The sequence below is a fragment of the Balaenoptera borealis genome (assembly GCF_965194805.1).
Source record: "Balaenoptera borealis genome assembly, chromosome: 7".
Classification (NCBI taxonomy): domain Eukaryota; kingdom Metazoa; phylum Chordata; class Mammalia; order Artiodactyla; family Balaenopteridae; genus Balaenoptera; species Balaenoptera borealis.
Window position 1 is genome coordinate 21,810,653 of NC_138864.1, and position 17,671 is coordinate 21,828,323.

The 17,671-nt window shown below is 46.9% G+C and overlaps 2 protein-coding genes across 10 annotated transcripts in view; both read left to right on the top strand.

Annotated features, from left to right (window-relative positions):
• Positions 1-17,671, top strand: part of LOC309632389 (uncharacterized protein) — a 324,914-nt gene that overhangs the window by 254,564 nt on the left and 52,679 nt on the right. The window lies entirely within an intron of this gene.
• ATXN7L1 (ataxin 7 like 1) overlaps positions 1-17,671 on the top strand; it is a 233,925-nt gene that overhangs the window by 194,001 nt on the left and 22,253 nt on the right. For all 9 annotated transcript variants that reach the window (XM_082399742.1, XM_082399744.1, XM_082399746.1 and 6 more), the window contains 3 exons: positions 3,829-4,112; positions 7,286-7,368; positions 8,230-8,486. In XM_082399742.1, coding sequence (XP_082255868.1) covers positions 3,829-4,112; positions 7,286-7,368; positions 8,230-8,486 — 624 coding nt within the window. The remainder of the gene's footprint in view (positions 1-3,828; positions 4,113-7,285; positions 7,369-8,229; positions 8,487-17,671) is intronic.

Consider the following 17,671-nt stretch of genomic DNA (forward strand, 5'->3'; position numbering starts at 1 on the left):
CTGGGCTGGAACACTGTACTTATCGGCTGGGAGAGGTGATGGCAGAGGAGGGAGGGGAGTGGGAAAAGGGACAATGGGAGAAAGGAGAAGGCAGTCCTGAGATGATGGTGTCAGGACAGCTGCCCTCCCTCACACATGCGGGGGTCTGTATGTAAGTGAAACAGGACCTGGGGCTCTCAGTAGTGTCTTACGTTAGCCAGGCCTGAAAAAAATCAAACCTCTGGGATTGGCTTTCCAAATCGTGTGGTACCTTCTTGCGATCATTTGCTCCTTGTTCATCTGTTTGGGATCTGGGGGCTGTTGCCAATAGTAGTGAAGAAAGGAGACTAAATTCTCAGCTGGACCAATGGCTGACATTTATGCTGGGGAATGAGGGTGGTGAGGTTAATTAGGAAGGTCTCTCTGTCTCTCTGTCTGTCTCTGTCTCTGTGTCTCTGTCTCTCTCTCTCTCTCTCATTTCCCCTGAGGATGTGTTTGACCCTTGCTACTATCACTAAGCTTCCTGCTTCACTGTCTTCTCTTAACACCCAGCAGAAGTACCTTCTCAGCTCAGGCCATAAGCAGGTCGCCTTAGAGGGAAAGCCCAAAGCCTTTGGGGGAAGGAAAGGATGCTAAAGAAAAAAGGATCAGAGACGGTCCGCAGTGTCTCCTGCTGTCTGTCTATAGCCCTTCTCCATTAGCTAGTGGACACCCTTAGAATTCCCACCCCAGCAACTCAATCTTCCTTCCCCTCCCACTGCCAAGTGGTTGCTCACCTGGCTTCAGGGGTGTTTACTCCGTGGCTCCGCTCCTCACCTGGTCTTCAGAGCCCTTTGAAACACGCTTTCCTTAACACCCCCCATTCCAGTCCAAGAGGCCCACGCATCAGCCTTCCCTTCTTGTTTCTGATGGACTCCAGTTCCACATCCTGTCTCTGGGCACTGGGATTGAAGTCCAGCTGGAGTTATGGAAGCGTTGGCAGTAGAGGGTGTGAGTGGACCACGCTCAAGTAGTGGAGAAAATCCCAAATTAGGAGATCAGTCACACATATTCGCTGGCTTGGCTCAAGCTCAGTCACTAACACACGGTCAGGAAGAAGCATCACCAGCAAAGAGGCGAGTCACGTGGCACTGTTCCCGTGGCTGGACCTGCTGCACCTGTGCTCTCGTAGCTGCCTTAAGGGACTCGCTGCAGTTGGACCGTGACTTCAGGGGAGAAACGCAGACTGTACTGTGAGCATCTGAGGACCACTTGACTCGGTTTTGAAATTTATTGCAGTTGGTATAATTGCTCTGGATCATTCTATCCCAACATCATAGCTCTGTCTGCTAAGCTCATGAGTACTTAGCATGCAACTCAGACCGGCTCGTGGGACAAGAGCTGGATCTGGAGCGTGAAGGTCCTAATTTCCTTTCCTGAACTCACTTGGCTTCACAAGGAACTATATCAGAGGAGGCCACGCACGCGCTAGAGAATCTTCTCACCTGGCTCCTAGTTCACGTGTTCACACCAACACTTGAAGTTTAACTTTTTTCTAAAGAAATAAAAGTCTGCAGGTCAAAACAAGGGCGACATAAATCAGCAAGAGCTTTTTAAGCAGGCTCTTATGTATTTTTAAAGTCAGGATATTGAAGTATAATTTAAGTTACATGAGTTTGTAATTTGTGGGATTTTTTTTTTTGGTTTGTACATTAAAATTTTTTTTTTAACTATGGTAAAATACACGTAACAAAATTTCCCATGTTAACCATGTTTATAGTACAGTTCAGGAGTATTAAGTACATTCACATTGTTGTGCTGCCGATCTCCAGGACTCTTCAGCTTGCAAAACTGCAGCTCGATACCCGCTCAACAGTATCGCTGAACTCGATACTCCCCTGCAACCACCATTCTCCTTTCTGTCTCTATGAACTTGACCACTCTAGGTGCCTCATACAAGTGGAATCATACAGTATTCACCTTTTTCTGACTTGCCTATTTCACTTAACATAATGTCCTCAGTGTTTATCCGTGTGTCAGAACTTCCTTCCTTTTTAAGGCTGAATAATATTCCATTGTATGTATATACCACATTTTGTTTATCCATTTATCCATCAGTGGACATTTAGGTTGCTTCCACCTTTTGGCCACCATAAATAATGCTGCTATGAACAAAGTGTACAAATATCTCTTTGTGACTCTGCTTTCTGTAATTTGTGTCTTTTAAAATTGAGTGAAGGAATGAGCCTGGACGAATTCCATATCCCATGGCTTTGCATTTTTTACCATTTGGAAGAAATCAGGAATGCAGCACTGATTTCACCAGGTACTATCTTTGCAGCTTCTTAGTGTGCTGACTTTTCAAGGGCTTCTTGTGCTCTTCTTCAGCGATAGGGGAGTGCTTTGAGAACTGCCATTAACTAGAAAGTAGCAGCAGTGCAGCTATATCTCGGTGATTGAAACACTCATCAAAGGCTGAACTGTCAGTGACTCGGTGTCTAACTGAAAACCACTGTTCCAGTTTCCCCTCACGTGGGACTTGAAGTCCCACCCCACGCTTCCCCGGGCCAAGAAGGCACGTGGTCCTGGGCTGAAGTCTCAAGTCTCAAGCATTGTGCTCCACTACTGAGTGCCCTTCTCACTGGCAGAGGCCTATAAATAACATGCGGGATCCTGTTCCAAAGTCAGCAGAGGGGCAGGGGCTGAGGGGTTGCTGAAATAATTTCATGAACAAATTGATCAAAGAAATGATCTGTGAATGAATCTTAGGGAAGGGAGAGCCAGCCAGCCATGTAGGCAGATAAGACTCCTCACCTGCAAAACCAGCCCGTCTTTCATGTCCCCCATTGTCTGCAGGCATGTCTAAGGCCTCTTCTAGCCCATTTGGCATTCACATAGCTAAGTCGGCTTCACTCTCAGCTCAGAAATGACTTGGGGGGCTGAAGTGTTCACATTCTGCCCCCCTGCAAGGAGGAAAAGGGCATCTAGTTCAGGAACCAAAACAAAGCTTATTCATCTCATCTCATCTTTTCAGACCCACAGACAGAGTTCTCCACCGCCCCCCAGACACAGGGTCATCCAGCATGAAATGCACAGAAATCAAATGCATATCCGTTACAGGAGAAATGGCAGGGAAGTGGGGCTAAGGTGACAGACTCTGAAGAGCAAACATACACCTTTGTGCTCTGTCTTCTTAAAATTCATCCTCTCACCTGCCAGCCTTGAGAATTGCCTATTTACATAACTAGCTGCCTAAAATGGAATATTAGATAATGTTCCATGGCGGCTCACTCAATTTGAGCCCATCCCCGGGATATGAGTGATCCAGAAGTCCTCTGACAGTGTATAGCGTGGCACGCTGGCCCGCAGCCATGCCTCCGTGTTGTGTGAGCTCCGAGCTAAACAGATGTCAGGCCCGATCGCCCGGGTGGGAGACCAGCCGAGCAGCGGGGGGAGGGGGCGTGATTCAGCACGCGGCTCCGTGGCACAACGGCCTTCGTGGACAGACAGCATCGCTTACTGAGCTTCACAGCAGGCGCCTTGTTCTGCCCAAGGTGCTGTCTCGGAGACTGCCGACTAAAGGGACTGAGAAAGGGGGGAGCTGCAGGATCTACGGGGACAACCAGTCCAGGAGGTAATCAGTCAGTTCTGATGCCATCCCTGGCGCTGTGCCGGCCTCACACCCCCTATTGGTCCTTTCCAAGGCATGCATGTCCCTCCCAGCAACACTGGAATCCTGCTGCTCTCGTATAGGAGGAGTATAAATAAGTGATAAGGAAGTGTCCTGATGATGATAAGCGGGGATATCTTCTCAGCAGACCAGATGAATCAAAGAAGGCAATTGTGTGTGTTTGTTCATTTATTTTTCAGTGTTCCGGTTCCCGTAGTCAGTTTAGAGAAAATTCCTAACCTAGTGAAGGCAGATGGTGCCAATGTCAAAATGAACTCTACAACCACTACTGCAGTCACCTCCTGCTCCACCTCGTCCTCTGCCGTCTCCACCCCACCTGTAATTAAGCCGGTCTTGATGTCCAAGTCAGTGCCACCTTCCCCAGAGAAGATCTTAAATGGCAAAGGAATTTTGTCTGCCACCATAGACAAGAAGCACCAAAATGGCACCAAAAACAACAACAAGCCTTACAGGAGACTTTCAGGTACGTGTCTGTGTCCTTCGAGTCTGGCTCGTGATCAGATTGCAGTTGAGTTGCGTCCAGAACGAGGGAGTGATGCTTTCTTATAATTGAGCAGGTCTGTTTCGTTTTAAGGGAGACACGGAGTTTGCCTGCAAACAGGAACCCCCCCCCCCTAAAAATACAAGGGAGAACTGGTTCTCTTAATCCCGGGCCAGAGGCGGTATCTCGCTCAGCTCAGCACTTAGCAGGAGTTACCTTAGTGACCCCAAGGCAGGAGGCTCTGCAACCCCTCAGCAGTCTGTGGATTCGGAGGGTCTTGTCCTCACACTGACAGGCCAAACTGCCCCTGGGTTCCGGAAAGCAGAGTCGGGCAGTCCACCGTGATATCTCCCAGTAGCTCAGGGCAGGCTTGGGACAGTCGCATTGGTGCTGTCTGCCCATCTCCATCCTTTGGTCTCGTTGGTTTCCAGGTTGATTCTGTGGTCTGGGGCTGCAACTGCCTTTACCACATAAGCAGATTGGAATTTCCATCTGGGAACGCTTGGACTGGCACAGCAGATGGGGCGTTGAAGGGTCTCTCTCCTATCTACTTGGTTGCCTGAGTACCTCAGGGTACCCAGAAAGGTGCACATGGCCAGTCCTTAAGACAATGGTTGCGCTTAGGGGCCCCCAAGTGGGTGATATTTGCTTTGGGATTGTTGTAGAAGGAAATCTGGCAGTTTTACTTTCTCTAAAAGACCAAGAAAAGATATAAGCTTTATAACTTCTTCACACACTCTGGGCATTTATCAAATGTCAACCAGAAAAAAGAAAATACAGTTGACCCTTGAACAGCGCAGGGATTAGGGGTGCCGACCCTCCACGCAGTCAAAAATCCCTGTATAATTTCTAGTTGGCTCTCCGTATCTGCAGTTCCTCTGTATTTGCGGATTCAGCCAACCTCCTATCATGTAGAACTACAGTATGTACTATTGAAAAAGATCCGCGTGTAAGTGGACCTGCACAGTTCAAACCCACGTTGTTCAAGGGTCCACTGTACAGGGTGAGCTGCCCTGTGAGAGTGAAGCTGTGTCCTCTGGTATGAGCATAATTCCTAAGCGCTCCAAGAATTGTGGGTCATTTTCATTTTCTACTTTGTGTTTATCTGTGTTTCAGTTTCTCTATCTCACATCTGTCACTTTCAAAAAGTTTACTTCTTAAAAGTACCTCAGGCCCAAAGCATTCAAATGACACCGTTATTTTACCCTGAAGATCTCTCCATGTCCTTTCCACCCGCTGTCCAGAAAGAAAGGCAGAGCCTGGCGCTCTCTTGAGGGCGGGGGCCTCACTGTGTGGACGGAGCCCCCCCGCTCCTGGCTGTCTCCCTGCAGGGAAAGTTCATCTTCACTCTGCAGAGGGGGCAATCCAATAGGCCTGGCTGGGCGCAGTGAGGCCGGCTTCCTCCTCCTGGCAGAAGTATGACCATGGCTTCCAGCCGGCACCTTAATCTGAAGTTGTTCGGGCATTTTCTGTGTGTTTGTGGATTTTGTTGGTGGTTTTGTCTCATTGGGTCTTTTGCTTATTTCTCTCTCACTTTCGCATTTGGCAGCCAGCTCCTACCCCCAGCCAAACAACCTGCTCAGTTCCCGGCCAGCACGAGTGCCGGTGTGGATCTGGGCACGGGTCTGACTCCGCCAGGCCCAAGGGAAACGACTCACACCAGGCGGCCTGGACCCTGGCACCCAGACCCTCCTCGGTGGGCAGAGAGGGCTCGTAGGAAGCGAACCTCTCCAGGCCTAGCGGTTTTCTTTTCTTAAAAATGAAGCTTAAAAAAAGAAGACAAAAGCAAAAGAAAGAGGCAGGCTGCATTTTGAGAGTCCACCAGGAAATCTGTCTTGGATATGAGAGCGGTTTTATCGCAAGCATCGCCACCAGCACTGTCGCAACCTCCCCACAGCTCCCAAACCTTCTTTTAAAATTAGAATGCATTCATTTATTACGGTCAGAGCTTACTCCACCAAGTTCAGACAGTTTTTTCGGGCAAGGTAACCTCTCTTTAGCTTGCAGCCATTGGAGGCCCTTAAGGAGACGTTCCACCAAGTATATATACACCCCCCGCGCGCCCATCCACCCACCCGCCAACGCTGCTGCCCGTCTCCCTGGATACTCAGAAGAGCTATGTCATTCCTGCCCTGCAGGACTCAGGTGTTTGTTGGGTGCCTTCCAGAAACGGCACAGGTCCTCAGGAGGTGGAACTTTAAAGCCTGAAGGGTCCTTAAGAGATTGCCGCACACCCCCTCGTTCTCCAGGGGGAGGAGAGCATTTCTGTAATCCGGAAGGGGTGAAGGATCCAAAATGAGCATAAAAAGAGCAGGTTCCTTAGAAGTAACCCCAACGTGAGCTGTCAGGAGTCCAGCGGGAAGGCAGGAGCTGGGGAAAAAGCCCGCCTCCCTCAGCAGGGTCCCCGAGGGACCCGGCTTGTTCCCATCTGGAGCATCAGGCCTCAGTCCAGGGGCAGAGCAACTGTGACACTAACAGGCCCTGCCCTCTCCGCACCTTCAGCTTCAGCCTCAGTGTAAAGCCCACACCTGCCCCTGCCCCTGCCTATATGTTCCTGAATCCGGGAAATGATTTTTCTGGCCGTCAAGGCTGCGTGGAAAACCTCGTGCTGGGGACTTTGCAAAGCGTGAGAGAGGCAGGTCACGCTGACGCGTCAAGGAAGAATCTCCCACCTAAATAGCTAAAGCTATTAGGGAGGCAGGGCAGGAAGGGGTGGGTGATGTATTCTTGGAGCTACCCCGGGGGAAGAAGTGGCCCTTGGGCCTCAGGTGGTTCTCCCTGGTCTGCAGCCACCTCTGCCCAAAGGTACCGGGGGAATTGTTTGGAGTGAAAGTGTGAGAGCAACTGGCTCCTTTCCCTCCGCTGCCCACCTCCCCCCCCCCAACCCGATTCCCTTGTTCATTCCGATCCCTACCGCCTCCCGCTGGACTTGGGAATTCTTGGGTTCAGAGGGGAGCGCCATCTTCCCCCAGCGGTTCTGGAAGCATTTTAGCAGCCGGTTGGAAAAAAAAAAAAAAAAACCAAAAAAAAAACAGATTGCCTGACAATGTCTCACTTGTTGGTGCAAATGTGCATTTTTTTTAAAATGTGGTCTTAATGCCAAATCCTATTTAGTCTCCTTTTTTCTTATATTTTTTGTTTGTTTCTTAAACCAGAGAGAGAATTTGACCCAAATAAACACTGTGGAGTATTGGATCCCGAGACAAAGAAACCTTGCACAAGATCCCTCACCTGCAAGGTATTTCTCTTTCCATAAAAAATACTTCCTGCTCTCGCTGGGGCCTTTGTCGAAATGTTTGCATGCCACTCTCTGCACACGGCAGGGTGTGGAGCCTCGACATGACCCCCAGCTGTTCTTTGTAAGGGAAATGCTTTCTTCTCTTCCATGGTAGCAGAGCGCCTGCCTCAAGCTGGCTGGCTTTTTAAGAAGGGAAAAAAAAAAAAAAATAGGCTTCCCCTGTTACTTGTGAGGCCAGACAGTAAATTGTATTTATAGGCACTCACAGGCGGTTCTAAACCCTGCTACGTTTTAATGTATGCAGGAGCAGCGCGGCGGCGGTGGCAGCGCCCTGAAAGGCAGCCCCGGAGGGGAGGACGAGCCGCCGTGCCCCTGATCCAGCCGCAGCGGGGTGGCCGGGGGACAGCTGACCCGAGGCGGCCGCCAGTGGGTGGCCCCCAGCCCCGTATTTCATACTGAACTGCCAGTGCCTCTTGGGATGGAGGCTGTGGCCCTCTCTGCTTGGTGGCTCTGTGTGTCTGGGCCAAAGCAAGCCTCCCACCTGCACCTGGATTAACTCCAGCACGCCCTCACCGTTGCCTTTCATCAGAGAGGTTCTCATGGGTTCTGCGCTGAAGCTCGTCATCTTATGCCATTTTTTGGAGGAAGCTTTGGCTTCTTAACGCCAGGAGCGTAGGGCACGGTTGCGTTTTGTGTGGTCTCTGCCTCTTCCCAGCCACAGAACAGGAGCTGTTGCCTTGAAGTTGACTTTTCAAGCACCTCTAAATTCCCATGAATTGCTGTTTCTGAAGTGGAGGGCCCGGGGAAGCAGGTTTATGTGCTGATCAAAGAGGCTGTGCTTTCCGTCTCTCTTCTCCTTAGACTCATTCGCTAAGCCATCGGAGGGCAGTCCCAGGCCGGAAAAAGCAATTTGACCTCCTTCTGGCGGAACACAAAGCCAAGTCCCGGGAAAAAGAAGTTAAAGATAAAGAGCATCTCCTGACTTCGACAAGGGAAGTACTTCCAAACCCATCCGGGCCAGCGCAGGACTCGCTGCCGGGATCTTCAGGGAGCTTGGGCCCAGAACCTAAAGTCGCGTCCCCTGCGAAGTCCAGGCCACCTAACTCTGTGCTTCCTAGGTAAGTCCCACCTGGGCGATAGAAGCCTTGAGTCCGTGGTCAAGTGACCCTGCCCGGCTGGGTCGTGTGTGGTCAGATCACGTGTGAAATGGGAGTCGTTATCGTCCTACCTGGTGAGGTGGTGGTGAAGTTGAAAGGAGAGGATGGGTGTGAGGGGCTCAGCCCAGTGCCCGCCACGTAGCATTCAGTGGATTCTACTGCTGTCACCATTGTCATCCTCACTGTGGTCAACATTGCCATGGTCGTCATCCTCCATAGCAGACCTCTATCCGGCAGGATGTGTTTTCACAGAGCAAGAGTCAGCTAGAAATAAATACCTGAAAGGATGACACTCAAGCACCAGGCAACTTTCTGGTCACCTGAGTTTTTAGATTAGTTGAAGATTCCTGGAGCAGAGAGTGGGGGAAGCCTGGGGGGACGGGTAGTCAGCACAGCTTAGGAGCCCACTTGCCATGATATTTTGTGAATTCTTTCCACAACTCTCCAATGGTCAGGGTAAAGGGAAAATTGCCGTGACAGGGCTGTCTGTCTTTACATTTCCCTCCATACCAAGAAAGCTGAGCCAACCTCTTTGGGGTTTTATTTGGTCGTCCTGGACCGAAAGGAAAGAATAGAAAACAAAACCCACCTGGGGGAATTCCCTGGCAGTCCAGTGGTTAGGATTCCAAGCTTCCACTGCAGGGGGCACGGGTTCGATCCCTGCTCGGGGAGCTAAGATCCCGCATGCCACGCAGCGTGGCCAAAAAAAAGAGGGAGGGAGAAAAAAAATTCCACTTGGGTTGAAAATCCATGTATGTGTGTTTTGACAGGCAGTGGAGTGCCATAATGAGCCACAGACCGATTTCCAGGTGATAGGACAGGGAACCCTCATTCAAAAATATTTGTTGAGTGCTTGCTCCGTAAGCAAGGTACTGTGTTAGGTACTCTCAGGCAGGGGCACGGAGATGAATGAAACTAGATCCTGCTTTTCAAGAATTTGGAGTTTAGGAGATGAGACTCAAATATCCATAGCATCATAAAAAGCAAACATTAATAACACCATATAAGTGCAGATATTAGTATCCTCTGATGATTTTTTTTTTTTTTTGGCTGTGTTGGGCCTTCGTTTCTGCACACGGGCTTTCTCTAGTTGCAACAAGCGGGGGCTACTCTTTGTTGCGGTGTGCGGGCGTCTCATTGCGGTGGCTTCTCTTGTTGCGGAGCACGGACTCTAGGCACACGGGCTTCAGTAGTTGTGTCTCGCGGGCTCTAGAGCACAGGCTCAGTAGGTGTGGCGCACGGGCTTAATTGCTCCACGGCATGTAAGATCTTCCTGGACCAGGGCTCGAACCCGTGTCCCCTGCATTGGCAGGCGGATTCTTAACAACTGCGCCACCACACAAGTCCCCTCTGATGATTTTTAATGCATACACTGTGAGTCTCAAAGAGTAATTGTCCAGTCAGCAAGTAGGCATTAAGAGAATATAGTTACAAAAGAAGGGGAAGGAATTTATTTTTTAAGCAAAAGCAAGTATTTGATGACAGTTGTTACTGACCTACCAGGATCTCTCATGCCTTACACTTTGGTGCAAGCCTGACCAGTTTGGCAGCTGGAGCCCATCTCTTGGAATCACCAAGCTCAGCCTCAGGCAGCTGGGGGGATGGAGTCAGACGGAGTCAGATGGAGTCGCCACCCACACATCTCCATCATCATAACCATTGTCGGGTCGTTGTCGTCATCCATTTACTTGCCACTGCCCTTGCCACCCCTCACTTTCCAAGATCGTTTTATAGTCTCTCACTGTAATGCCAGATGTTGGTGAAGGATATTACCCTTGGGGACACAGTTCTGCTCCAAACTTCTAGAAGGGGCTTCAATTCTATATACAGTAGCTTTCAAACTTCTTGGTGGCGATGGAACTTTTTTGTTCCCACAGAACCTTACTTACATGGTACCCGATATAAAAGCAGACCTGCCTCCACCTGAAGCCCGCTCAGCCCTGCTCTCATCGCACGTGTACCCAGAACCCACTGTCCCCCAGCCCATCCAAGGGGTCACCTCAGCTTCCCCAAGGACTCCAGGGAACCCCAGTTTGAAAACTCTTTTATTATACATTTCTCCATCGATCTTGACTGATGCAGGCACTTTGCACCCAAGCAGTGGTACCTGGCTTAACAGAGAGGCTGGGGGCAGCCGTTAAAAAATGAAACAGGCAACAGTGGAGCCTTCAGAGCTGCTTCTCTCTCTTCCTTTTTTGGTTTAATTTTCAGGGGAATGTTTGTCAATAGAGAAATGCCAGGTGTTTATGTTCTTTTAGGGAGATAGAAGAAAGAGAGAGGGTGAGGTTAATCAGCAGAAAAGAATGTCTCTGAAAGAAAAGGGGAGGCCAAGGAGCACATTGCAAATGTTGGTAAGAGAATAATTTTTGAGGACGCTTTTCGAGGCACCAGAAAACTCAGGGGTGAATTCTGTTCCACAGTTAGTGGGAAATCACGTCCTTTTTCAGTTGCTTTAGGTTCAGATGAGACCCCATGCCATCAGAGATCGAAAAAGCATGATCAGAAGTAAACGTACCCACATAAGACTTAAAGCAGTTATTTTCCTCATATTAATGACGTAAATATAATAGATGTTTCAATCACACTCATTATCTATAATTGGCCAAACAAAAAATTATCACACATGAATGGAATTATGGTTATCCCTTCCCAATCATGAATTTCTCTTGTAGGAAATGCTAACGGCGTGTGAATTTATATCTTAAATATCATTTTGGTAACCTTGAAAATATTCCAGTTCTCATATTTTTGAGTTGCAACCCATCCTTGTCAGGGGTTCCTAAAAGAGGGACTTGGGTCTAGGATTGGAAAAGTGAAAGTTAGCTAGCAAGGGTTGGAACAGGATTGGAAGTGCAGGGCTCAACTCCCTGTCTGCTAACTAGATGAACGTGGCCATGTCTCTCAGCCTCTCTGGCCTCAAATTGCTCAACTGTCAAATGGAGCTAAGGAGAATTAAGTGAGATAAAGTACCAAGCTCATCACAAGCACTCAGTTCATGGTAGCTGGTAGTAGGGGGCAGTGGTAGTCAATGGGAAAGCAATGGGAACCAGTGAAGGCCTCAGTGCTACCTGATTTCCATTCACCTGTCCTCCTGGCCTCTGTCCTTCAACCTGGGGGCCCTTGGATAACATACCAGTATGCTCTGTTTCTTTGCCCCCAGCTCTAAGGAAACACATTATTCGCCCCACAGAGCCCAAGGGCTATGAATGACCAGGCCAACCAAAGCCATCAGGACTCTGTTGGCAAGGCGCAGGGGTTCGGGGAAGGGGGACAGCAGAGGGAGGGTCAGCTGTGGAGGTCAGTGCTGCCAAGATCTGGGCACATTCCCCTCTGTCTCATAGACGCTCACACATCTCCCCTTAAAGTATAAAATGGCAAATGCCAATGAATCTAAGACTGACAAGGGCAGCAGGGAAAGAGGCAGAAGGTCCTAGATACCTGAAAAAGGGCAGAGGTGAGCCTGGAGTGAAAGCTACTTCATTACATAGTGTAAATCGCCAAAGTGGAAGCCATTTCTCTCCTTGACTTACGTTTGTCCCTGGGCTTTTCCTACTCTGTTCTCAACAGGGGGGGCCTTTGAAGTCAAGCAGGCAGAGCCAAGTCTCATTTCCACTTTTTATTAGCTTGGCAACCAATGTCCTCATCTGAGAAATGTAGGTCATAGTTAGACGCACCTAAGGCAGTGGGTAGCTCCAATGAGAAAAGGTATGTGACATGCCTACATACAGTAAGGACTCCGTTAAGGTCAGTTGTTTTGCTCGTGCTTCCTCAAAGTGGTGGGGGTTAGGGGACGTTAAGTTTCTCTGGGTGCAACTGGACAGGGGCCATGCACTGTCTTTAGACCAGACTGGTAAGTGGAGGGGTGAGGGGTAATGTAGTGCTGAGGAAGAAAGGTTGGACGGCAGCTTCACACTTGCGAGACTTTTTCCACACTTTCTGGCAGTGGCCAGTTGCCCAATTCCCCATCATCCTCTCCAAGCCTTGGCTTTTTTGAGACACAAGTTGGTCCCAGCGCACTCCATCCCTCCAGGTTCCACCCTGGAAGGCAGTGATCAGAGCTGGGAGGAGGTCTTGAAAGCATCCCCCATTCCGTCATCGCCAGGAGGGTGCCCACATCCTGAGTGACACACGTCTAAAAACGAGGAGATCCACAGCTCCTTCTTCCCGTTGTGCACATGCACACATGTGCCCAGCGTCCTTCCTTCATGTTTCTGTCTTGGCTCTCAGAGCTGATTCTGCTCTGCAGCTCGCAGTTTTCATGCTCAGCTTTACTCTCCACGATTCTCCTCCCCTCGTCTCCTCTCTTTTGTCTGGCAACTGGAACTTACCATTGAGTGTTTCAACTGTTCTAAAATTTTTTTTCTTAATGAAACTTCTTTTTTTTTTAATCAACATAGTATAGACACATAGTTGAAAAACTAAATAGTACTAAAAGGGTTAGAGTGAAAAACAGTAGTTCCTACCATCCTGGAACTCTGTTGACCCTCTCTGTGTTAGAGCACCTGTTTCCTGGACCCCTTTGCCACCTTCTCTCTTGGTTTGCTCCTTTATTTGATGGAGTATCTTCTCCATTAGCTTCCTGTGAAAAGGGACACGGGAGGTCAATTTTTAGAATCCTTATACACCTGAAAATGTTTTTATTCTACCCTCACACTTAATTGATCATCTCTCTGAGTATATAACTGGATTGAGAATTATTTCCCTACAGAATATTGAAGACAATTTTTCCATTCGCTTCTGGCATCGAAGGTTTTTATTGAGAAGTTTAATAACATTCTGATTCCATTTTTAATTGCTGAAGCATGGGGCTCTGAAATTTCCCAGGGATCCCCCTTGATGTAGGTCTTTTTTCATTCATTGTACTAGGTACTCAGTAGATCCTTTCAACCTGGAAACACCTGTTTCTGGGATATTTTCCCATGTTACATGCTAAATAGTTTTCTCCCCACTATTGTCTTTATTCTCTTTCTTAACCTCCTGTTAGTTGGATGTTGGATCATTTGCTCTGACCTTTTCATCCTCTTACCTCTTTTCTCCTGTTGTCTCTAAATCTCTTGTTCCACTTTCTAAAAGATTTTTTTACTTTACTCTTCAAAACTGTATATTAAATAGTTTATGATTTACTTGTTAAGTTTTAGGATCTGGTTCTTTTTATCTGATTGCACGGCATGCGGGATCTTAGTTCCCCAAGCAGGGATCAAACCCACACCCCCTGCAGTGGAAAGGCAGAGTCTTAACCACTGGATCTCCTGGGAAGTCCCTCCTCTTTTCTTCCTTTATCTTCATTTCCCCCAAGTTTGTTTCATATATATGTTCATGTGTTTGATGTTTGGTTGGTCAGCTTATGTTGGAGATGTTCCGGGAATGTTTGGTTATCTCTAACCATTCATATTTAAAAGAGAGGCTCTAACAGGCTCATTGAAGGTCTATGTGGGACTATCAACCAAAAGGTCATCATGTCACCAGTCAGCCTTTTGTTGGAATATTCCCAAAGGCAAGCTGTGGAAGCCTTTTCTCCGGGGCCATTCAGTTTCCTGAGGGAAGAATCCTGCCTGCTGATGTACCTGGCAATAGGCATTCTGGCAGTGCCAAGTAAGGATCTGACCAGGGGAAGCCCACAGTCCTCCTGTTTTTAGCCCTATGCCCCCTCCTGGTCTCTGCTGAGCCTGGGGGCCCCACGTCTAGAGTCTCTCTGGTTCAGTTTCTCTTTTTGAGGGTTGATTGGAGGGCGAGGGGGCTGGCAGGGGCAATGGTAAGTCATGTGACCGTGTGAGGTAGTAGTGGTGACCTGCGGGTCCAACGACAGAATATTGAGCCTTTCAGCTCTCTCGCTATGTTTAGTCCTCACCTCACCCATGACTTTTGCAGCTCTAGCTGCTCCAGGTGCCCTGCTTCTCAAGGTTCTGTGGTAGGTCAGCTCCTTTCCCATCAGTTAACACTCTCCAGCCACAGTCTGTCTTCTAAAAATAGGTTAAAATCTCTTGTTCACACTTGTTGGGACACTTCAGATGCAAGTAGCAGAAAATCTTGCTTACTAACCACTTCAATAATTAGGAAATTTCTTACCACTGGTGACAAGAAGTCCAGAGGTGAAAGGGCACCAGTCCCCAAAGATCAGGGGTTGGCTCTCCTTTTTTTTTTTTTTTTTGTAACCTAGTCTTTTTTTTTTTCTTTATTGGAGTATAATTGCTTTACAATGGTGTGTTAGTTTCTGCTTTATAACAAAGTGAATCCGTTATACATATACATATATCCCCATATCTCTTCCCTCTTGCATCTCCCTCTCTCCCACCTTCCCTATCCCACCCCTCTAGGGGGTCACAAAGCACTGAGCTGATCTCCCTGTGCTATGCGGCTGCTTCCCACTAGCTATCGGTTTTACATTTGGTAGTGTATATATGTCCATGCCACTCTCTCACTTTGTCCCAGCTTACCCTTCCCCCTCCCCATATCCTCAAGTCCATTCTCTAGTAGGTCTGCGTCTTTATTCCCGTCTTGCCCTATGTTCTTCATGACCGTTTTTTTTTTTCCCTTAGTTTCCATATATATGTGTTAGCATACGGTATTTGTTTTTCTCTTTCTGACTTACTTAACTCTGTATGACAGACTCTAGGTCCATCCACCTCACAACAAATAACTCAATTTCGTTTCTTTTTATGGCTGAGTAATAATCCATTGTATATATGTGCCACATCTTCTTTATCCATTCATCTGTCGATGGACACTTAGGTTGCTTCCATGTCCTGGCTATTGTAAATAGAGCTGCAATGAACATTGTGGTACATGACTCTTTTTGAGTTATGGTTTTCTCAGGGTATATGCCCAGTAGTGGGATTGCTGGGTCGTACGGTAGTTCTATTTTTAGTTTTTTAAGGAACCTCCATACTGTTCTCCATAATGGCTGTATCAATTTACATTCCCACCAACAGTGCAAGAGGGTTCCCTTTTCTCCACACCCTCTCCAGCATTTATTGTTTGTAGATTTTTTGATGATGGCCATTCTGACTGGTGTGAGATGATATCTCATTGTAGTTTTGATTTGCATTTCTCTAATGATTAATGATGTTGAGCATTCTTTCATGTGTTTGTTGGCAATCTGTATGTCTTCTTTGGAGAAATGTCTATTTAAGTCTTCTGCCCACTTTTGGATTGGGTTGTTTGTTTTTTTGATATTGAGCTGCATGAGCTGCTTGTAAATTTTGGAGATTAATCCTTTGTCAGTTGCTTCATTTGCAAATATTTTCTCCCATTCTGAGGGTTGTTTTTTCATCTTGTTTATGGTTTCCTTTGCTGTGCAAAAGCTTTTAAGTTTCATTAGGGCCCATTTGTTTATTTTTATTTTTCTTTCCATTTCTCTAGGAGGTGGATCAGAAAAGATCTTGCTGTGATTTATGTCATGGAGTGTTTGGCCTATGTTTTCCTCTAAGAGTTTAATAGTGTCTGGCCTTACATTTAGGTCTTTAGTCCATTTTGAGTTTATTTTTGTGTATGGTGTTAGGGAGTGTTCTAATTTCATTCTTTTACATGTAGCTGTCCAGTTTTCCCAGCACCACTTATTGAAGAGACTGTCTTTTCTCCAGTGTATATTCTTGCCTCCTTTATCAAAAATAAGGTGACGATATGTGTGTGGGTTTATCTCTGGGCTTTCTATCCTGTTCCGTTGATCTGTATTTCTGGTTTTGTGCCAGTACCATACTTTCTTGATTACTGTAGCTTTGTAGTATAGTCTGAAGTCAGGGAGCCTGCTTCCTCCAGCTCTGTTTTTCTTTCTCAAGATTGCTTTGGCTATTCGGGGTCTTTTGTGTTTCCTTACAAATTGTGAGATTTTTTGTTCTAGTTCTGTGAAAAATGACAGTGGTAGCTTGATAGGAATTGCATTGAATCTGTAAATTGCTTTGGGTAGTATAGTCATTTTCACAATGTTGATACTTCCAATCCAAGAACATGGTCTATCTCTCCATCTATTTGTATCATCTTTAATTTCTTTCATCAGTGTCTTATAATTTTCTGCGTACAGGTCTTTTGTCTCCTTAGGTAGGTTTATTCCTAGATATTTTATTCTTTTTGTTGCAGTGGTAAATGAGAGTGTTTTCTTAATTTCACTTTCAGATTTTTCATCATTAGTGTATAGGAATGCAAAGATTTCTGTGCATTAATTTTGTATCCTGCTACTTTACCAAATTCATTGATTAGCTCTAGTAGTTTTCTGGTAGCATCTTTAGGATTCTCTGTGTATAGTATCATGTCATCTGCAAACAGTGACAGCTTTACTTCTTCTTTTCTGATTTGGATTCCTTTTATTTCTTTTTCTTCTCTGATTGCTGTGGCTAAAACTTCCAAAACTATGTTGAATAATAGTGGTGAGAGTGGGCAACCTTGTCTTGTTCCTGATCTTAGTGGAAATGGTTTCAGTTTTTCACCATTGAGGATGATGTTGGCAGTGAGTTTGTCATATATGGCCTTTATTATGTTGAGGTAAGTTCCCTCTATGCCTACTTTCTGGAGGGTTTTTATCATAAATGGGTGTTGAATTTTGTTGAAAGCTTTCTCTGCATCTATTGAGATGATCATATGGTTTTTCTCCTTCAGTTTGTTAATATGGTGTATCACATTGATTGATTTGTGTATATTGAAGAATCCTTGCATTCCTGGGATAAACCCCACCTGATCATGGTGTATGATCCTTTTAATGTGCTGTTGGATTCTGTTTGCCAGTATTTTGTTGAGGATTTTTGCATCTATGTTCATCAGTGATATTGGCCTGTAGTTTTCTTTCTTTGTGACATCTTTGTCTGGTTTTGGTATCAGGGTGATGGTGGCCTCATAGAATGAGTTTGGGAGTGTTCCTCCCTCTGCTATATTTTGGAAGAGTTTGAGAAAGATAGGTGTTAGCTCTTCTCTAAATGTTTGATAGAATTCGCCTGTGAAGCCATCTGGCCTTGGGCTTTTGTTTGTTGGAAGATTTTTATTTATTTATTTATTTATTTATTTATTTATGGCTGTGTTGGGTCTTCGTTTCTGTGCGAGGGCTTTCTCTAGTTGTGGCGAGCGGGGGCCACTCTTCATCGCGGTGCGCGGGCCTCTCACTGTCGCAGCCTCTCCCGTTGCGGAGCACAGGCTCCAGACGCGCAGGCTCAGTAGTTGTG